The sequence below is a fragment of the Peromyscus leucopus genome, chromosome 12 (assembly GCF_004664715.2).
Source record: "Peromyscus leucopus breed LL Stock chromosome 12, UCI_PerLeu_2.1, whole genome shotgun sequence".
In the NCBI taxonomy this organism is placed as follows: domain Eukaryota; kingdom Metazoa; phylum Chordata; class Mammalia; order Rodentia; family Cricetidae; genus Peromyscus; species Peromyscus leucopus.
This window is the reverse complement of record NC_051073.1, coordinates 13570327-13593331: the sequence shown is the minus strand read 5'-3', so window position 1 is coordinate 13593331 and position 23005 is coordinate 13570327. Positions and strand designations below refer to the sequence as shown.

At 42.7% G+C, this 23005-nt stretch overlaps 1 protein-coding gene across 1 annotated transcript in view; it reads right to left on the bottom strand.

Annotated features, from left to right (window-relative positions):
• Nucleotides 1-23005, bottom strand: part of LOC114697683 (amyloid beta precursor protein) — a 228935-nt gene that overhangs the window by 32493 nt on the left and 173437 nt on the right. Inside the window, 2 exon segments of the mRNA XM_028875973.2 lie at nucleotides 22285-22339; nucleotides 22341-22385. Coding sequence (XP_028731806.1) covers nucleotides 22285-22339; nucleotides 22341-22385 — 100 coding nt within the window.

Here is a 23005-nt window from a genome sequence, read left to right as displayed (position 1 = left end):
TACTGTGTGTTTATACATGTCTTTTCATCTTCCCAGTGAGGTAAACATTAATTAACCCTGGCTAATTAACCCAGCCACAGTTTACAAATTCACTCCTTTATCAGTCTCATGTGAAAGAGAAGCACTGAAAACCTCTCACAATTTGGTACCAATTAAACACAGAAATTAATTTTTTTTTTTTTTCATGTACAGGGCAAAGGTTCAGGACATGTAGTTGTTTGATTTAAACATGGTAGTATTTGGGACAGTACTGCAGATTCTTAGAGATCGAGGAAAGGAAAACAGACTGCTTGTTACTAGTTGAAATGCTCACCTACCTCACACATACAACTGTATCTGGGACTCTGGCCTTATTTGGTAATAGGGTCTTTGCAGATGTAATGGATTTAAGACGATGTCATGCTGTGGAGGATGTCTTCCTGTCTATTGTATCATACTAGTAAAGACAGAGCAACAGAGAGGAGAGAGTGTGAGGTGGGGATGGGGTACCATCTCTACAATCCAAAGGACAGGCAAGCATCTCGGGCAGTCCACAATCCAAAGGACAGGCAAGCATCTTGGGCAGCTCCAGAACCAAGAGAAAGCACTAGAAGAGACTGTGTCCTGCAGTCTTCGGACGGGTGTGGCCTGCTTCTTTGGGACTTCTGGCATTCAGAATGGTGACAGAAGATACTTCTTATAGTTTTATGCCATCCATTTTATGGTACCTGGTGACTCTGCTCAGGCAGGGTAACTGCTGATAGCATAATCATTCTGACGACCATAGTGACACTGGAGGAGAACGTGGCTTTATTAGTGTGTTTCACTTGAGCCTGGGAATGGAGGGAGAGGGACAAGAGAATGCTGGGATCTGAGAGTTTAATCTGGCTATATGGGAGCAGCTACTTCCCCTCCAAATGTCGGAAAGCCTGAAGGGCAAACCACTCCCTCCTTTCAGCTCTCTGTTCTCTTTCAACAGCCTTCTGAAGAGAACATCCATTTCCTTTCCTGACCCACGCGTATCCTGATAAGACCCCAAGAACTTTAGATGCCCGAGTCAACCCTTCAATTCAGCGGGGAAGCGGAGTGGCCTCTTCAAGAGCCCTGTAAACACAGAGGTTACATCACTTCCTTCCGAGGGAGCCAGAGAAGCTGAGCTGTGCCTGGCACCAAGACATGTGGCAAATACCAGGCGAGTTTCAGATTTTACTAAACTCACAGGGATGACACCACCATGCTAGAGGCCAGGACGGGAGAACAGCGCTCACGCCCAGCGACTCCACTTAGAGAAGCCGGGACAGCTGGAGGAATCCATAAAATTGAGCCTGTCGGTTCCAATTTAGGGCTGAGAGTGAACAAACTCGGTCTTAACAAAAGCAGTTTCAAAGAGCTAACAGTTATGCTGTTGTTTGTCTATGATGCCTGGAACAGAACACTGCATGGAATGAGTGCTTAGCAGCATCTGAATTGTTAGTAATTCTCTGGCTCACCACATGGGAAATGGTGGCCATAATATCTGTTCTGGATTTGAAAAAGAGGATCTTCCTGCTTCAATATCTGAGTGGCTAACATTATAGACATGTGCCACCACCCCAAGCTTGAGGTTATTTTTTTTCTCATAGCTGAGTATCAGAGAATGAATAATTTATGAAGAGGTTTCTGCAGGGGCTTCTTTAGTTACCATCTACTGCTTTCTTAGTGTACAAAAACCAACAACAAAACAAAACAAATCTTTGTTTTCTTTCTAATGTTGAGAGAGAGAGAGAGAGAGAGAGAGAGAGAGAGAGAGAGAGAGAGAGAGAGAGAGAGAGAGAGAGAGAGAGAGAAGAGGTCCTTTGATTCACACTCCTGAAGGTGGAGAGCAGGGCACCTGGTATGTGGCAAGGGACCTCCTTTTGGGTCACCACAGAGCAGAGGGCTCCACTAGTGAGGCAGGGCAGACTTCTATATGAAGATCTTTTTAGCTACATGGAGCTCCTATTTAATCCTGATTGACACCCAAAGACCCCACCCCGTGGGGAGTCTGAACAAAAGTTCCTCTGAGCTTTCTTTCTGCAAGGCTGAGTAGCTGAGGGGAGCTGCAGGGACCATGAAAAGTCTGGAAGGTGGTAAGTCCAGAGTCACTTCTCTTGGGCCCCTTCAGTCACTGTATCAGCCGTTTACCGCCATCCTCTATGCCGGACCCAATGCACTTTTGACCAGTTGGTCAATCCTTCGGAACGTGCTAACAGAGAACTAGTTTCCAACCAATCAAAAAGCTAAATGTCATCAGCTAGCATCCAAGGCCTATCTATTGTTGGGCTTTCTCTGTTTCTCTTCAACTTTACCTACCTGATGTTTCCAGCAATGCATTTCAACAGTGTCTTGATTCGGGGCCGTCTTTATTCAGCAACTGCACAAAACTGCTTCCATGCTGGAGCATGGAATCTGTGTTCCAGGTCTTTGCCAGATGTCGCTTTAGAATAAATTATCTCTAATGAGGTGAGGTGTTTTTTTTTTTTTTGAATTTGTGTGTGTGTGTGTGTGTGTGTGTGTGTGTGTGTGGTGATTAAGTTTACACCCGAGGTTTTGAAGAGGCAAACACACACACTGGAACTCTAACAGTAGCCCAGGTCACTAATGTACCTATCTAGCCATATTGAGGCAAAGAAAGAGCAGAAATCTAAATGACTTTTTTCTAAGGGATTCCATTTTCTCTCTTCTCTGTGTTCATGAGGAGGTGACAGCTGGAGAATGAGGTGCGATTACACCTGCTCACTCTGATATGCAAGAAAAAGGCTTTGAAAAAAATTTTATGTTTTTTGTTTCATTACCTTTGGGGCAGAGTTTTAATATACAACCTAGACAGGTCTGGAACTCATTCTGTTCTCGGGTTGGCTTTGAACTTGGGAACAACTGAGATTATGGGCATTTGAATACCTACACAGCCGGGAATTAGTGTACAGCCGCTTCATGGAGAAGACAAGGAAATGGTCGAATTTTTTACTGCACCATTCCCAAGTGCTCCAATCCCCTGGCCGTGCTTTCCCAGGTTGGAGGGAAACTCCTAATGGTCGCTTCCTCACAGATCGGGGACACACCCAGTCAGGTTAGTCTATCTGTCTTCAGGACAAAAGAAGAGCTGGTATTTGATTTCTAGTCCATGTCCCTCTAGGAAACACTTTGGCAGTGGTTTCCAGGGTCCTCCTTTGTCATCTGAAACATACACACGTGACTGCTTAACACAGTGAGCCGCCTCTTGGGGGCTGGCATCTCGTGTTGGTAGCCAGAATGCTTCTTCTGTTCTTCTCTTGCTGTTCCTTCTTTAACTGACACACGGTCCTTGAGCTGACACTAGGCTGTCAGTCAACTGTCCAAGACGCAGATGGCCACTCCAGGCATGCCATTAATTTTCTGTTTTGGCTCTTAGTAAATTAGCACCATTCTGAATTTGAAGGCTGCCTATACAGATGATGTCTATGGCGGAATCGGGGATAGAAAATGAAGAATCACGAGCGGGAGAGGACAAGGACCCACGGAAGAGATGAGGAGGCTCACGATTTCTCAAGAGCCAGGAAAGCAGCAACTCAGGAAAAAGTTCTGAGCATGAAGCCTTCCCCAAGCTTGTACTGTTTGTTTATTCCCCTCAGAGAACAGTAATCATAGTTAATAAGCAGTCAGAGCTGGGGGAGCGCTCAGTAGGTAAGGACCTGAGTGCTGTGGCCAGACACACTCACACACACACACACACACACACAAAGGACTTGAGTTCTGTGGCTAGATTTCCCCCTCCCCATACACACACAGAGGAGAGAGGGAGGGAGAGGGAGAGAGAAAAAGACAGCTGTGTGTTTGTTGCGCTTATAACCTCAGAATGGGGACAGGAGGATGCTTTGGGCACCCTAGCCAGCCAGTCTAGTCTACTTGGTAAGTTCCAGACCAATGAGAGACCTTGCCTCACACAGAAGGTGGGAAGAATCTAGGGAACAAAACCTGATGTCCTCTGGCCTATGCATGCACACATATGCACACATACACCTGCACACACATGAACACACAACAAAAACAAAGAGATAAAGCAGTTTATGCCAATTACTTGGATAAATTAAACACAGCATCAACACTGTGTCACCTAACAAAGCTGTACTCAAGCTTCAAGGTAAGCATCATTTCTTGGTAACATTTTATACAATGGCCTCTTGGAAATACATGTTTGATGACAGGAATGCAGCCTGATGATCCTTTTGTGGTTGAAAACATCCCTTGTCAAATATGCACTTGCTACACCTAGTCCACTGAACAGCAGAGCTCAAGACGGGACAATGTAGACTGTTGCTGATTACCCTTCTAAGCAGCACCCCTCCATGGGCTCTGCATCAGCTCCCGCCTTCAGGTTCTGGCCCTTTTTGAGTTCCTGCTCTGACTTCCTTCAATGTTGAATAGTGATGTGGCAGTATAAGCCAAATAAACACTTTCCTTCCCAAGTCGCTTTGGTCATGATGTTTCATCACACCAGTAGTAACCCTGATTAAGACAAGGGCTAAAAGCTGCCACTCAGTGTTGGACACTGGTACCCAGGGAAGGATTACAATTCAAAACCCAAGGTTTCTAATGATGTGCATCACTTTCTCCTTACCACAAAGACAAAAAATCTTGTAAGTGAGAACACTGTAAATCAGAGACTGTAAAGGCTGGTAGAAAGTCACATGGCTAATGACTCAGGATAAATTAATATGATCTTTTAATTTTTCTATGTCAAAAATATAGACAAATATACTCCCAGTTTTCTACAGAAACTTGTATTCTTACTAGCACATATGGATATGGGTTTTAAAACATGAATTTTTTAAGACTCACTTGTGGTAGAAAATATGTGGATTTCTGTGAGTGCGAGGTAAAGTTCAAGATCTTGTATTTTAAACAAGAACTCCTCCAAATTACACTTTACTTGGTCCCAAGTATACGCTGAGACCATGATGACTTCCAGGACAATGGTTTCCACAGAGAGTAACTTTTCTTCCTAACTGGCTTCTGAATGAGACTTTCAGTTCCAAGTATTTATAGCACCTGAACTAAGATCCTGAAAAATACAGATATCGTTTGCTGTCTATGAAGTCAAGGACAGACATGCAGAAATGGTGTGACAAGTTGAACACTCCAGTGACCAGGAACCCGCCATGACACTTGCTCAACTACTGGCAAGCTCCAGAGACAAGGTCGTATTTGAACACCCAGATGTCTACAGAGGTCTGCCAATTCTGCGTGGCCATTCTTCTTTAAAGGAAAAAGCATCCCATTTATTCACACCCCAGGTATTTAAGGACTCACTTTGATTTCTGAAGAACTTTGGCAAGCTGTGAGGAAGCCCTTGACCCCCGACCACTTTTAGTCTCTGATTTGATCAAGCCACTTAATCACCCTGGATCCTCAAGCTGCAAACTGTGAGGGCTCCGCACCTCTTTCATGTTCTCTTGAAGAGCTGTTCGCAGCGGGGTGGGTGCAGACCCTTGCTGAACGTGGGAAAGGAAGCCAGCTTTTCCTCTCTCCACATCAAAGAGAACGGACCGCCAAACTTCTCTCATATTTTCATACAATGAAATGACTTCCAGGGTGACGTCAGGTTTATCAAAGGACAGGATAACCAGGCCATTTTCTGTTCCTTAAAGACTGTGTTTTTAGCAATCCACAGGATAGTCCTGGCTTAAGTTTTCCCTCTTGTACCTGAAGGAAGTACTTCATACTTTAGGTATACAAAGGTTTTAACTTAAGGTGGGGGAAAGCCTAACAAAACACTCCAGAGCACGACGCTGGCTCCCTGCCAAAGGAAGAGAGAGAGAGAGAGAGAGAGAGAGAGAGAGAGAGAGAGAGAGAGAGAGAGAGAGGAAGCACAGGCCGTGGGTCAGCGTGCTCCAAATGCATTCTGACAGGCTTGACTATTAGATTACAGAATCTTTCCCTCAGCTTCTGCCTACTGTTTTTCTCGAGACAGCTCCCCCTGGCCCCCTGCGCCCCATTTTGCTCAGGATCACAGACACTGCCAGCAGCCGTCTGGAAACGGCTCAGGTTGGTTCTCAGTTGGAGACTTTAGGGCTACTGATGCTCTCACTGACATCCCCAGAACACGTAGACTGCATGGGTTTGCCTTGAGACTTCACATGGGGGATGTTCTGAAATAGAAATCTTTACTACACCCCTACAGGCAGATGGGAGGCAGACACAAGAAACTGGAAGCTCACAGCGTGGAAAAAAGAAAACAAAGGAGACCCCGTCTCAAACAGGTTGGAAGGTAGACTGGAGCCTGACAACTGAGGTTGTCCTCTGGCCTCCACCTCTCAAAGTCTTGAATTTCAGAACCTTGGACTAAAGATGATAGCCGCTGAGAGTTTGTATCATCACACTCCAAACTTGAAAAATTCTGAAATCTGAAACGTTTCCAATTTTATCCAAGTATTTTGGATAAAAGATACTCCCCAAAACAATGTACAACAAAATAAACAGAAACTCAAATAATATGTAGAACCCGTTTTAGCTGACATCACCTACTCTAATAAATCAGAGTGGAAGACCATGGTAGCATATTAGGAAATGCCCCTTCTCTTTTCCACACTTGTGGTGGTATTGTGTTCCCTGAAATATTGTGCAGTCTAATAAACTTATCTGGGGTCAGAGAACAGAACAGACACAATATTAAACAAAGAGGTTAGGCAGTGGTAGCACATGCCTTTAATCCTAGCATTCCAGAGGCAGAGATCTGCCTGAATCTCTGTGAGTTCAAGGCCACACTGGAAACAGCCAGGCATGGTGACTCACGCCTTTAATCCCAGAAAGTAATGGCAGCAGGCAGAAAGGTATTTAAGGCATGAGGACGAGGAACTATAGCCTGGTCAAGCTTTCAGGCTTCTGAGGAGCAGTTCAGCTGAAACCATTTGGATGAGGACTCAGAGGCTTCCAGTCTGAGGGAACAGGGTCAACTGAGGAATTGGTGAGGTGAGGAAGCTGTGACTAGTTCTACTTCTCTGATCTTCCAGCGCTGACCCCAGTACCTGGCTCCAGGTTTGCTATTAGTAAGACCTTTAAGATTCGTGCTACACACAATTACTTATAAACTAAGAGCTCTAAGCTCACTGGAGCAAGTGTAAGATCTGGAGGAAGAAAGCAGACTACCTCACACTCAGATCATTCAGGCTAATAAACTCAACTGCTTCCACCCATGTTTCCTGAACATGAGCATTCACAGTCAACATCATCTACTGAAGGGTTTTTTTTTTTTTTTTTTTTTTTTTTTTTTTTTTTTTTTTTTTTTTTTTTTTTTTTTTTTTTTTTTTTTAAATCTTAAGGATATTGGGGTAGGGAGACTAAAGGGGAATCTGAGACAGTCTTTGAACATCCTTTGTCCTTTATACTTCTATAGTTTTACAAGTAACACTGCTTAAAAAAGACATGTATGATGCATGAACATGTTCTTGTATGTGAGTACAGGTATGTGTGTGCCATGGAGGTCAAAGGACAACCTTAGTTGTCAGTCTCTAGTGTGCCTTCCAACCTGTTTGAGACAGGGTTGTCGGGGCTCAGTGTTGGGGTTCAGCCCCGACCTGTCGAAGGGTTCCTTGACGTGGGGAGTGAGGAATTGAGAAATGCTAGATAGGAAATAAAGAAGTAGATGAAGGGAAAAAGATAGAGACACAGGATAGCTTCGGGAGGGCCTTGCGTTAAAACCTAGCAGCCTCAAGTTTATTTCTAATGGGCCTTTTATACACTAGCAAGGAGAGAGGCAAAAGACCTCCCCCTTTCAAGATCAAAGTACAGCCATGTGTAGACCCTTCAAAACACCTGGCAACCATGATCCACGGCAAAGCATCTTGTGATTAGGCCTTGAAGTATAAGACACCTGGTAAGTATATACTTTGCATGCTATTATGCAGCTGTGGACAGCAAAATAAACTCTGACTCTTTGACCTTGAGACAAACCACAAGTTGGAATCTTTGTGGGCTCCCACACAGGGTCTCCTTTTTGTTGTTCATGCTGTGAGCTTCCAGTTTTTTTGTGTCTGTCTCCCAGCTTCCTGTGGGAGTGTAGGGATTACAAATGATGCTGACTATGCCCAGCTTTACATGGGGGGATCCAAACTCAGGTCCTCATGTTCATGGAGCACATGACTGACTTACTGAGCCATTTCTCCAGCCCACCAGTGTGGTGATATATTGTATACCCTAATAAAATTTACCTGAAGATCAGAAAAGCAGAGCCAACCACAGCTACCACCTCTTACCTCACCAACTCCTCAGCCTGAGAGAGCTCCAGCCGAAAGGGCTTCCTCAGCCTAAAAGAGCTTTAGCTCCTAGTTCTTCATGCCTTTTTTTTTTTTTTTTAAAAACCTTTCCGTGCCCTGCCATATTACTTCCTGGGATTAAAGGCCTGTCTGCTTCCCAAGCAAAGGCATGAGACCTCAAGTGCAGGGATTAAAGGGGTGTGCCACCATTGTCTGGTCTCTATGTTTAATTTAGTGGCTTGTTCTGTTCTCTGATCTTCAGGCACATTTTATTAGGGTATACAACATATCATTGCATACCAGTCCTGAAAAAGATCTAACACTAATAAAAGCACCTCTTTCTGAGGACTGTGTGTCCACCTTAGGCCCATTACTATGTCTAGACCTTAGGACTATTACTATAGTATAGACTGAGAACTATCACTATAGACTGAGCATCATTACTATAATACTCACTGAGCACTATCACTATAGACAGAGCAGCATTACTTCTAGATCTTACATTTCTTCCAAAGGTCCATGTATTAAGGGATTGGTCTGCAGCCCAAGCTGCCACTGAGTAGTGCCAGAACCTTTAAGAGATGGGACATATTTGGAGGAAGTTGAGTCATTGGGGATTTGTCTTTGAAGGGGATTCTTGTTCTTTCTTTTTCCTCTTCCCACCTTTTCTGTTTCCTCCTGGCTACCACATAATAAGAGGGTCCTCCGGCCATAATACAGTTGCCACAAGCCCAAAGCAACAGGGCCAAGAGACCCTGGACTCAGCTCTCTGAAACAGAGGTCTATTATGAAATAAAGCTTGTCTTCTAAGTGAATTTATGTTAGGTGTTTAGCCACAGTGATAAAAACTGACACATTTGTCCCCCACATTGTTGGTCTGTCAGGCTGGGAATGAAGGCAAAGAACGCCCATTTCTAACAACTTGCCAGTCATGCTGCTGCTACTGCTGGTCCAAGGCCACATGATGAGAAGCGTTTCTATTAATCACCTCCTGGGCATGGCATATTTTTGTGAGGAGATATAAATGCATACTCAACCTCAAGAAGTCAAAGTTGAGATGGGCACTGTAGACATATGGAGAAGATAAGTCAATATATCCAGGGCTGAGGACAGGATGTCAGCTTGCCCGCAAGGTCTGACTCACCAAGAAGAATAAAGAAAGACTACTACAGTGATTGACAGCCCTTGAGATGCTGAGGCAGGAGGACTGTGAATGAGAGAGCAAGCAATAATATAAACAGAAAAAAATTGCACAGAACCTTTCATTAAATTATTTGTTCCTTTCTTAGTATATCTGAGTGGAAGCAAATAAACCTGCTTCCACAATCAAGAAGCAATCTCCTCTGCTGGCAGGAGAGACCATTTCATGGGTCTGATTTAATGGCCAGCAACAATACACCACTTACATGCTGTCTGCCGGGAGACTCTGGCCACAAACATTTCTGGAGCACAAGCCTGAATGGTTGATCCCTTGTGAATAAATGGTGAAGTCATCATTGGCAATTATGATATCATGATCCACAGACATGTTGGTTTTTCTCATATAGAAAACTCTAACAATCACATGGAGGAAGGTGTGTTTGTCCTACTTCAACATATGAGTTCTGAGCAAATGGAGAATGATGGCATGACCCCCAAGTTCTATAAAACCCTACATTGCTTCACTATCTTACTACAGATATAAGGATGTGCAAGGATGTTCCTAAAAGGGAGATAATTCTTCAGCTCATAACACTTTCAGTGAGAAGATGCTGAAGCTACCTATAATATTCCCAAACCCAGCTTTGAATTTGCCATTAGCACTAAGTAAGCGCCTTTGGATCAAAAGCAATGAAATGGACCCGTCTATAGGCTATCAAGGAGATGCAATGCATGGCCTTGGCAGTGCCGATAAAATGATATGGCTGGACCAGTCGAAAAGGAAGGTTCCCTCTTGCTCTAGGAATCTTCACTAGGTGACATTAGGGGTAAGGAATGGCTATCAGATGAAACCACCTAGTGCCATCAGATCAGCCTTCATCAATTGCCTTCGTGAGAACAAATCCTTGTCTTGGCTGTTTATCAGAAGTCTCTTCTGAGCAAATTCTAAATTATTCTAAGTTATCTGAGTACGAAAGATTATGCCCTGCATCTGTGACAGATCTGGAACATTGTAGGTATTCAATATTATTTACTGATGCTGTATGTCCTTGATTAATTCTTGGATCTTGTTACTCACAAAGGCCAAATGACAGCAAAATACACTGAAATGCATTCTTTTAAAGACAATGCTTGATGCAGTCTCTCCTAATGTTACTGTGTAGCCAAGGTCTTGATTTCTGATCCCTGGGCCTTTGTTATCTGTGTCCTGGGATTACAGGTATTGATTGCACCATCATGCCGAATGTTACACAGTGTTGCAGACTGAAACCTAGGCTTAATGCAGGCTAGGAAGCACTCTCCTAACTAAGGTACATCCCAGCCCTACATGTTTTACTTTTTGAAAGTCATATAAAATATACATAATATATTGTTAAATGCATTGTTGCAGGATGTTTGATCCCACTGTGAAACCTGAGACTGTGTTAAAAAAAAAATCAACCTTGGATCAGGGGGCGGAGACAGAAACTAGTTGACAGGAATTAGCCACAGAGTATATGGAGGAGCCAGGTAGATGGATAGAGAGATATACAGGAAGAAGTGGGGAGGGACTTAGAATTTTGCAATCTTTTTGGTTTGGAACAACTGGAGAGATACTCTCTTGCTGGGTCTCTGGACAAAAGGAAAAGTCAGCTCATTGCTTCTCAGCCTCTCTGAGCTAGCAGGTTTTCACCCCAGCATCTGACTCCCAAGTCTTCATTGGTAAATAGAATGATAGAGATTTAGTTAAAAATTACATCTGGTGTCGGCGGGACTGGAAATCCTGCCAGTGCTGACTGCAGGGCCTCAGGGTGCAGATAGTAGTTAAAATATCAGTTACTCAAGTGTAGCTGCTAAGCTGATGGAAAAACAACAATATATTTATATATTAACTTCTTCAGAGACTTCTTTCAAATAATCAAGAACAATAAGAATTGTCACTTACTTAATGATATCTCAGTAGCAACAGTAAAGTTAATTTTCTTTGTATTGGGCAATAGATATTTACTACTAGAAGACTACACTTAAAACTGTAACTAGTGGGGCTGGAGAAAGGGCTCAGTGGGTTAAGAACACCAGCTGCTCTTACAAGAGGACCTGGGTTCAATTCCCAGCACCCACATGGTAGCTTACACCCATCTGTAACTCCAGTTTCAGGGGGCCTTACACTCCCACACAGACATACATGCAGGCAAAACACCAATAAATATAAAATAAAAACAAATTATACATATGTAACTAGTAACTATATTTCTCAGATAAAATGCTGGAGAAATGTTTATTGATATCTTTGGAAACTTCTAGTAAGAGACACTTTGTTTGGCTACAGTTCATAGAAAAGTTTTACTACATCAAAAAAAAAAAGACGTTTCATGACTATATTGACACAAGATACCTCTCTTATATCACATCATAATGAGTATGTGTAGCAACCTTCCTTTGTAGAAAGAATATTAGCTATCATTCGAGTAGACAATTTAATTCCTTTCAAGACTCAATAATCATAAAATGCAGATGGATTTTTTTTAAAAAAAAAATAATAATTAATTTTGAACTTCAAATAAACTCTTTAAAAAAAGTCTTTGGGGGAGTGACAGACGGCTCAGTGGGTTGAGAGGACTTGGCGATCTTGCAGAGGACCTGAGTTCGGTTCCCAGCGACCACATGGCAGCTCACAACCCTCTGTAACTCCAGTTCCAAGAGATCTGACACTCTTCTGGCCCCCACAGGCACCAGTACATGTAGGCAAACAGTCATACACATAAACAAACAACCAAAAACAACCGCAACAGAAACAAAAACTGCCACGCCCACAGACTTCAGCATGTGAGATGTGGTTTGCTTTCACTATTTCCTAATAAAAACACTACACAAAGTTAGTAAGTATGATCACAACAGCACACTGAGGCCCATTTCACATTCTTAACTCTGCACTGTTCTTTCACCTGCAACTCCCTCCCTCCCTCGGCACAGCTTGAAAAGGAACACGTGTACCTGGAGAGCTTCGCTTTACCATTACCACCTCAGAAAGATAAGACAGAACTGCTGTGCCAAGGCCAGAATGGCTTAGGCTATTGCTCCTACCAGAATGAAATTTTACCCAGCCTGCTTTCCTTCCTCAGGACAAGCAAGTCTCTGGTCTCACAACTGGCCTACCGAGCAGCTGTACAGAGTTCAACGCTGTAGGGGAGGATGCAGACTTAGGGGCACAACTGGTTATCTATCTTTTCTCAGGATGGGAAGACTCGTCTAAACGGCACACAGGCCAGAGATAAGGTAGTTCTGTAGAGGTCAGGTGCTATTTCAAGCACAAGATGTCGCTAATGTTTTTATGAGCACCTGAAAGTCGGCAACATCTCGGAGTTACATGCATCAAATGATTATTAACTTCTTTGCCTTAGCCAATACATCATCTCTCAATAGTGGTTGCAATGAACTAGACTTTTCCCATCGACAACCTAGTTCATTCTCCAAGTCAAAAAGACATTGCAAATACGGTTTCGTTTGTTTGTTTTTTAAATCCCTTTTCGTTTTGAGATAGAACTTCCCAGTATAGTCAACGTTGGCCATAAACTCATGAGTCCCCCTGTTCCCATCAGTCTGTGCTCTTACCTGCTGAGCCATCTTTCCAACCCTGTTGACCCAGCCTCCCTGTTTACAATTTCCTACCTAACAGTGTCTGCAGAAGACTCGACATAAGAGCTATTAGCAAAGACTAATGAGGCTTTACTCAGTGACTCTACTGCAAAATTTGTCTCTGAGCAGAAACAGCAAGAGGCAAATTAACATTCCTTCCCAACTCTGACTCACATGCAAACGAATTCATCTCATTCCCAGTTAACCCTCATGGAAGCAAACTCCAAAATTAATCTCAATTTGGCTTCATTTCCATATTTCTGGGTGGCAAATATCACTATGAGGGGTTTTTTTTCCTTAAAAAAAAAAAAAAAAAAAAAAAAGAACCTTGAAGGCAGCTGCTTGTTACAAACAAATAACCAGCTCTTGTTACAGTCCCGAATCATTGGTTGTTCCCAGGACTCTAGAAAAAAAAAAATCAGGACACATCTGTCGCAGTGTCCCATGCCAGGAAACCATCTTGCTACCACCACTGTGGTCTGATTTCACACCCCACTCATTTTTTTGTTAAGAGTTTCTTTTTTTGATTTTGTTTCAAATTATAGTGCCACACTTAAGAGTTGGTGAGTTGAGAACGTAACTCCGTGCATCATCGTAAGAATCAGCAGCTTGGCGTGGGAGACACCGCCTCAGGCGTGATCCACCTGGTTGCGATGCTCCCCACCACAAAAAAAAAAAAAAAAAAAAAAAAAAAAAAGTAAGAACTGGCATGAAAACAGAAACTATTGATCTATTGATGCAGGGTAGCTAGTACAGCTTAACAAAAAAGGTCCCAGAATCTTCTGGAATCTTACCAAGATTTGGAGTAAAGGATGGGAGCATGAATTCTGCTACTTGCAAATATTCACCTTCTCCAATGGGCCCAGGGAAGAGTCTTCTCACACTGGGCGCTGCTCTACCATCACGTTGTTTAGTTAATCCGTATTACCAACACTGTAACAGGAGTCTGGGGGGGTGGTGGCTAAGTGCACAAAGTGCTTGTTGGAAGTGTGAATGGAGTTTACATTCCCAGAATCTAAGTAAAAACTGTACAGCCCACCTGAAATCCCTTTACCTGGGGGATGGGGATCAGTATAGAAAAGGTGGCCTACGTCAGCTCTGGCCTCCATATGCATTCACATGCGTACCCTTCTATGTGCCCACACGTATTCACACACACTAAAAATTGGGGGAAATGGTAACAGCAATACATTGAAAAGTGATTGCTATATAGATCCATTATAATCTCATTACGATTAATATTGATTGCCAACCTGATGGACTCTAGAATGACGTAGGAGACAAACTTCTGGGCAAGTCTATGAGGAAGTTTCTAAATTGAGTGAATGAAGTGGGAAAGCCCACCTTAAACGTGGGTGGTACTATCCCAGGACCCTGTGTGCCAGCATTTGTCACACACTGGTTCCCAACTGGGCTTGGCAGTGAGATCAGCTCTTGCGCTCCCGGGGCCGCCATGACTTCCTAGCCATCAGGGATGGCACCTTTAAACTACGAGCCAAAACAAACCCTTCTTCAAGTTGCTCCTGTGAGATGGTTTGCCATAATAATGAGGAAAGTAACTAATACAAATTCATACTTCTCAAACAGGGCTCTGAGAAAGACAAAAAATTTCAAGTGGAAACTAAAAAGCACCCAGAATAATCAAAATAATCTTTTAAAAAACAAACAAACAAACAAACAACAAAAGTAGAGAACTCATACCTGCCAGTTTCAAAACCTAACCACAAAGTCACTGTAATAGAAGTAGTGTGGAACAACAGTAAAAATAGGCAGGAAATTGAGGGTACAGAAATCTATGGTCACCAGGCGGTGGTGGCGCATGCCTTTAATCCCAGCACTTGGGAGGCAGAGCCAGCGGATTTCTGTGAGTTCGAGGTCAGTCTGGTCTATAGAGAAAGATCCAGGATAGACTCCAAAGCTACACAGAGAAATCCTGTCTCAAAAAAAAAAAAAGGTCAACAGAATTTGCACATGGTACAATGGTCTTTTACTTGGGAAGAAACTTTTTTTTTTCCAACACATTGTGATGGAATGCTGGGTTATTAGGTGAAAAAGATGAACTGAGACCCTTAACTAGCTAATATCCCACAGAAAATGAACCCAAGTAGAATCAGTTCATCAAAGAACTAATAATACTCTTAAGGGAAACACAGGTATAAACTGTGACCTTGGGATTGGGCAGTGGCTTCTTCTATATATTACCAAAGCAACAGTTAAAAACAAAGACCTAATCAACTAGACTTCATTTACAATTAAACAACAATTAAAAAAAAACTCACAAAAAAACCTGCATGTCAAAATGGATACTTGCAAACAAAGTTACACACACACAGGCCCACACACTTGGACCCCTCTAGAATGGGTAAAACATTTGCGAGTCTTGTATCTGGTAAGATAGTGTCTAGAATACACAAAGGAGTCATACAACTCAACAATAAAAAAAGGAAAGAAGTCAATTAATACGTTATCTATTTGCCAGAACAAAAAGATCCACGGTGAGTCACTACAATGTGGGTGATGTTTAATTCTGCTTATGCCCGGCAGTGTCCATGTGGAACACAGTAAAGCAGATCAATACACTGTGCTGGATTCTAGATTTCAGTGTCAACACTGTCTTTTTGGATAGATGGTGGGGACCGGTTTTTGTTAAAAATGAAGCCAACCCGATCAAAACGCTCAGCCTTTTAGCATTCGTTCTTCTTGGACCATGGACTTTCTGAGTGTTGTTTAATACAGACAGGCTTACCCCGTATTGTGTACTGGAAATCCACAGGAAAATTATGCCCGAAGGAATGTTTGACACATTTACATTTATAAGATCTCATAAATGACTTCCACAGATCTTCTCGATGACAAAACCTGTTTTTCTCTTCACTGAACTCCTGAGTCAGAAAAAGCAACCTTGTACCATGACACACCCATAAATGTATATAAAGAGCAGTACTTGCCAGTTAGGCTGAGTTCATCTGCTAAAAGCCTCTCTCTTTGCAAAGACCAGCTGGGGATCTGAGGCTCTGATGGCACTCCCTGACCTGGCTATCTGGAGACACTTCAACACAGACCTTAGCATGTCAGAAACTGGGACACCATCTTCTTAGGTCCCTCTCCATTCGAAGGCTACAAAGCTTGTGTGTAGACTTCTGCACTAGACCAGACATTTTCGTGCATGGAATTAGTGGTTTTACTTTGGAAAAATAACTGTCTTTCTTAGAGGGAGTCAAAGATACCCATTTAGATAAAGGCAGCTAAAAACAGACATTCAGTTAATGACACTGGGGAACAACAGATTGGCTTTGAGACTGCAACAATGAATCCAACAGAGGAATGTCCTCATGTCTGTCTATGATATAAACACGCGTTGTTTCCAAATGCCTAAATGGGCTGTAAAGTCTACGTGCATGTAGTAATCACTTTTCATGAAAACTCAAGTAAGAATAGAATAAATTAATAGTGCTCTCTCTTATTTACTGACAATTGTCTTTGCTCTCCCTGTATCTCTGCCCCTCCCACCCCCACAACCCAGTCTATCTAGCTAGGCAGCCCAAGTTGGTCTTGAACTCCATATCCTCCGCTGTCAGCCTTCCAGCCTTGACTTGACTGACAGTTACACAGGCTTGTTAATAATTCTCAGACAGCACTCATTACTGTATTTTGTCGGACTAAGAAGAAGCGCTGTACGTGTTCGACTTTAAACCCAGACTGGATTTGTTAATCAGCCCCCACATCCACAGGCGTATTAGCCAGAGGTAATAGAAACACCATCTCTGAAATAAACATACTGCATTCCCCCTCCCCCCAAGGCTGGAAATTTTTATCAAGAGGCCACAGTAAAGTTGTAATAAAAAACAAAGCTGTAACAAAAACAAGCATTCTTTTATTAAAGTGGATTTCTTGTTTCTTTGGCACATCATTCAATACCAGTGCCATTAACCACGGATTTGCTCAGCCACAGATCTTTCTAGTAGTTCACATTTTTATTAATTTTGAATGCTAAAAGAAAAAAAAAAAACCCAGCTACAAAACAATTAGAGCTGCCTTCCTCTTTCCTTCCTTCTGCCTCAACTCATAAATTGGTCATTACAGCACTGTGTGAAACAGGAATCTCTGATTTGAGTGCTATGATTTTTATAGCCTTGAGGTAGCCGCAATCTGAAGAACCTTGAAAGCAAATTAAAAAAAAAAAATCCCTCAACACCAACACAAAGGTAGAACAGAACCAATTTAGCATGGACTTAAAGGAAATGACACGGGACAAAAACATCTAATTGGTTAAAAGTGGCAAGTTGGCAAAGCCAAGGCTGAGCTCAAGAAAAATAGGAGGGCCAAGGGGTCCTGTCCCTCTGAAGGTTGAATGATGATAACGTACACAGACATGAACCCTGAATGGCTATATTCTGTTAAAACAATGACTCAATCATCACTGAATGAAAAAACGAATTCCTGACAATATTCAGAAGAAACCAGGGAATGGCTCACCTCTATAAACATCTTTCCCAACAAGAAAGCATCATAATTTGTATACAAAACATTTTTAAAGGAAAATATTAAATAGTAAGTGTGCTTTGGAATTTGTGAATAATAATTTAAGCTAAATTAAAAATCACAGGGTAATAGAAGGTCAGCCTTTTATAAAAGAACTAGCAGCAGTCTTGGGAGAGTCAAATGAGAGACTCATGATTAATCAACAAACCATTGTGACTAAACTGTGGAGATGAGCACACAACACAGTGTCAAGGCTGCAATGCAGAACCACCTCATACAATGTTGAGAGGGGCTCTGCTGGGAAGTCTGGTTTATTCATTCATTACTTTGCTACCACTGCCAATGACACCAGTCTGTTGGCTTGATCAATCACAACAGCTTTAGAGAACATCGCGGCATAAGAAAGGGAGTTATTTTGTGCAATAGTTACGTGAGGGGCCAACAAAGGAGCTCAGTGTGGAGGTTTTAGGATCATGAAGAAACCATCTCACAATTTAAGGGGCATCCATGCATCTTGAAGCTTGAAGGCTTGCTTCATTTTTATGGCTACAGTAATGGAAATCTACAAAGCACACCAGGCCCTCTGCTAGATCCTGAGTCAAAGACCGTGGATAGCAGTAGAGCTCACAGGATCTGGCATTGGTGAGACAGAAACAAGCAATTTAACACAAACTAGTTTTAAACCCAGTGTCTAGACACTAAGGTTAAATAGAAGAAAACTCAGTGTGAGAGAGAATGGGTGACAGAGAACACAGATGTGGGATTTGGACAGACCCCGGCTTCAGTTCTATTTTTATCCCTTCTCTATCTTAAGTGCCCTCTCTAGGGTTCAGTTTCTTTAATTATAAGCTGGGGATACTGTCACAGAATTCTCCCCAGCTGATAATAGTTCATATGCTGTCTTTGTGAAAAATACAGGAAAGCCTTGCTGAGGGTGGACAAGTCTAACGCCCGAGGGACTGTCTCTGTAAAGGCGTGGAGAATGACTGTGGGCCCTGACTTATTCCCTAAACCTCCTGCTACTTCTGTATGTGCTGGTCCAATACTTCAAGGGTGAACTTTCATAAAAAACCTAGACCACTGGTATCACAGGCAGACATGAATTAGTTCACTATACCATTGCTTCTGGCTTCCCTCTCCTTTGCTAATCAGTAAGAGTTTACAGAAGCACGGAGGCTTCAGTTGGATCCCGAGGGATGTGACTTCACAGAGAAGACCATCCAGAAGAGGGAGAATCTGGGTGAGAGAGTCCAATGTGAGACAAAGGCTCAGATGTCCAGCCAGAACCTTAGTAAGACCATGGAAGGAGGACAAGGTCAAAATGTGTGGTTTCAGGTGGTCCCAATGAGTTCTGCACACAGACTCTAGCATCTACTTACAGAAGTGGTTCTCAACAAGTGGGTCATGACCCTTTTAGGGGTTGCATATCAGATATGTACATTATGATTTATAACAGTAGCAAAATTACAATTATGGAGTAGCAACAAAATAATTTTATGGTTGGGTGTGTGGTAGTTTGAATGTGATTGGCCCCCAAAAGCCCATAGGGAGTGGCACTATTAGTAGGTGTGGCTTCCTTAGGAGGAAGTGTGTAACTATGGAGGAGGGCTTTTAGGTCTCATACATGCTCAAGCCATGCCCAGTGTCTTAGATCACGTCCTGTTGCCTGTGGAATCAAGACATAGCTCGTTCGCCACTCTCAGCTCCTTCTCCAGGACATGTCTGCCTGAATGCCACTATATCCCACCATGATGATAATGGACTAAATCTCTGAAACTGTAAGCCCCCCAATTAAATGTTCCTTTGTAAGAGTTGCTATGGTCATGGTATCTCTTCATAGCAATAGAAACTCTAACAAGACGGGGGTTCACCATGACATAAGGAACTGTATTAAAGGATCACAGCATCAGGAAGGTTGAGAACCACTGCTCTAGAGTCTCTAAGGCCCATGAGTTGCTGGATGATGGAAGTCCATACACGCGCAGTTGCTAGAACTCTAGTAGACTCGGGATTTACTAGAGTTAGCTGTAGCATAAACAGATGGGCTGCTTCAGGGAAACACAATGGGGTAACATGATCAGGGCCAGAATGCCCTGGCAACATGCTTCCTGTGCTCCAGTCAATATGGTTTATTTGTTTGTTTATTTGTTCATTCTTACAAGCTTGATCCCAATTCCCACCAGCACCCACACAGCATTACTTCTTTGTAATATAGCCCCCTTCTCACTCACTTTGGCCCATATTAGAGATTTAAAGTTGGAAGCATACTTTGCTGAAAGAGAGATACACCTGTGTCACTAAAGAAACACAGATACTCAGCCTAAAACCCTTCCCCACAAAAGCACCCACCAGCACTATGCAGTGACATGCTGTATTTCTCTCTAAACCATGGAGCGCATTAACCATATCCTGGTCAAGGTATTCCATCCTTCCACCTTTGGCTCGGAAGTTCAGTCTCCTCATCTGTACGGACCTGACACAAATCTGAAGTTCGACGACTTTGGGAGATGGCAGGTGAATGAAACCCACAGACGATAGATGACTGAACACTACTACACAGGGCCAATTTTGGGTTTGTCTGCATCCTAGCTGAGTGAAAGTTTTGTTGATTATTCATCTGTCTGTTTGTATAACAGTCTTTCATATGAAGAGGGATAACCAAGGAAAACTATTCTCCCCCGAGAGCTCTCTCCCTGACCTTTTGCATCAGGAGCTTAGAGGGCACACAGGCCTATAATGAACCTGAGTTCACTACAGCAAGTGTTTTTGTTTTTTGTTTTTTTTTTCCCCCTATGGCAAACAGCTATTTTAAAGTGGAGCACCCAGAATTCCAAATGAAAGATTTTAAGAAAGATTTTCTGTATTTGGTGTCCAATATTTAGAATGCCAGGAATTGTGTGTGTGTGTGTGTGTGTGTGTGTGTGTGTGTGTGTGTTCCTCATTATTGCTTGAAACATGGGCACTAGTAATGGCCAGCAAGTCCCTGGAATCCCCACTGGTATGGTTACAGACACATGTCGTCATGCCTGACATTTTTTGTGTTTTTAATGTTGGTGCTAGGCATCTAAATTAAGATTCTGTATATGTGTAGCAAGCACTTTACCCAATGACCCATCTTCCCTGTTCTGTTTTTTAACTCATATGTTCCTGACCTGTCTTCATATGGCAGTGTTATCTTTCTTTATTGAAAGAAAAAAAAAGGAGAGAAGTGTGGTTCTAATTATCTATCTTTCTGTCACTGAGATTTTAAGTTTACGGGTTGCCCGTTCTTGGGCATTTTGCAACACTTCGGGATCTGAGTCACCATCTGTCTGACTCATTTGTGGCTAATGAGTTTACAGTCGAGTACTGCCAAGTCAAAAGTTCTAATAAGAACAAATTAGAAATCAGAAAGTACCAACTGTTAATTAATGTGTTTAAGTACAGTATGTCATCACCCTCCTAGTCCTTTATAATGGCTTATAGCTCTATAGTTTGATATTATTAATGCTACCTTAATGTAAGTCACAAAGGACAGGAGGCTTAAGATAACCCCCACATATACTTATTTAATATACACATCTAGAAATTTTAATGTACTGGTATTCGCTCCGCCCATGACCTTGGGCTATACGGCCCAAAGGAGGCGGGGCTTCCTGCTGTTGCCGTGACCTCTTATAAGGAGTCGGAGAAGGCAAGTTGTCACATGCCCCTTCTCCCTGCTCCTACCTGCGAGGAGGATTCGCTACTGGTTAGATCAGAGGATGACTTCTGCTGTCTACTCCATTTTGTCATCGTGAGTGTATTTCCTCAATTTATATCTGAATGAATTCTGTTACTCATGTGGATTGGTCGTAATAAGTGGCACCCAAACAAATACCACTACGTTTTTAACTTCAATTCAGTAAGATCATGAGCCATGTTTTGGATTTTTGTCCCTTTTGGAGGGTTTTCTTCATTCCTATATAATATTTATTTTATCTTTTCCTTGAGACAGGTTATACTGTGTATCCTAGACTGGCCTTGAACTGACGATGCCACACAAGCTGGCCTTGAACTTGAAGTCATTCTTCTGTTTCAGCCTCCCCAGTGCCACAATGGCAGGTGTGCACTACTGTACTCAGTTCTTGGCTTCTTAGATAGAAAACTCATTACTGATTTCTGTCTTCCAGATATAATTAATTAAAAAGTGCAGTTGCAAGAAATGTAATAGGTTGAAAGACGAATGGGTAATGTGAGCTCTCAGTACACAGAGTAGACCAAAATACTCTACAGTTTGTAATTATAAAGTAAGTAAAGCATAGTAAGGCTCTACCAACAAGACTGGATCAATTAGAATAGAATGGTTGACATGTGACTCAATAATGAGTGGTTCATTGATTGCTACAAGATATTCTGTGCACCGCATTCCATTTTCCAGTCTCACAGGCATTGAAATGAAGATCTGAAGCAACAGCAAGAGCAAGCTTCACTGTGACAGGCAATCGGGGCAAGGGGACCTGAGCTTAAATCCTCAACATCCATGTAAAAAGCACATGCCTTCGTAATCCTAGCACCGTAAGGCGGGGCAGAGGCAGGAGACTCACTGGGGCTGGCTGGCCATCATCCAAGCTATTGATCCAGTAAGAGACTACGTCTCAAGGGAACGAAGCTGAGGAGTGATAAAGTGGAACACCTGATCTCATCCTCTGGTCCCCACGCGCACTCAAGGATTTTCACACTCACGCCCACCCATGTGCAGCCACCCCCCCCACAACACTAGCCCACAAAATACACTTCACAACATGTAGGCCCACGGGCATGGGCGACTCTAGATGCAGAAGGAGGACGGCTCACTTACCAACTTCGTCCTGAATCTCCTCAGCCACTGCAGGGACATTGTAGAGCAGGGACAGAGGACTGGTTCATGCGCTCGTAGATCACACGGAGGTGCGTCATCACCTGTTGGAAGATGACGACGCTCGGTGAACAATCTTTGCTATGGAAACAGTGATAAATAAAACACGCCCCCTCCCCCACTAACACTGACGATCATGAGTGAACACTGAACGGAAGGGGCCTTCTTTTTCTTTCCTGTCTCCATCCTTTGACTCCCTAATTTATCTTTAAACTTACCAGTAGCCTGCATGCTTGGAACAGTCTATTCCAAAGACCACATTGGTCACCAGATTCCTAATACTGATGCTTCCCAAATACCCTATTTCCTACATAAATACCTCTGAAAATTTCCTAAGACCTCTGTAAGACATTTCTAATTCAATTTGATTGAATATTTTGTACAGAATGTGAATGTCTTTGATTTTATTCCAGTGAAGAAAATTGAAAATCTTAGGTTTCTGGAGACAGATTCTGGCTTTTAATGTCTGGGAATGAGAAAGCAGAAAACATTACGAAGCCTCATTGAGACACTGTCACACCTAAACACCGCAGTTACGGTGGAGTTTATCATCCTCTGGCAGCACTTAGCTGAGTCGATTACAGGGTTTTCAGTTTACTGAGTTATTTTCCCCATTTCGGTGGCTTCATTCTTTATTTTTGTACGTATATGCACATGTATGAAC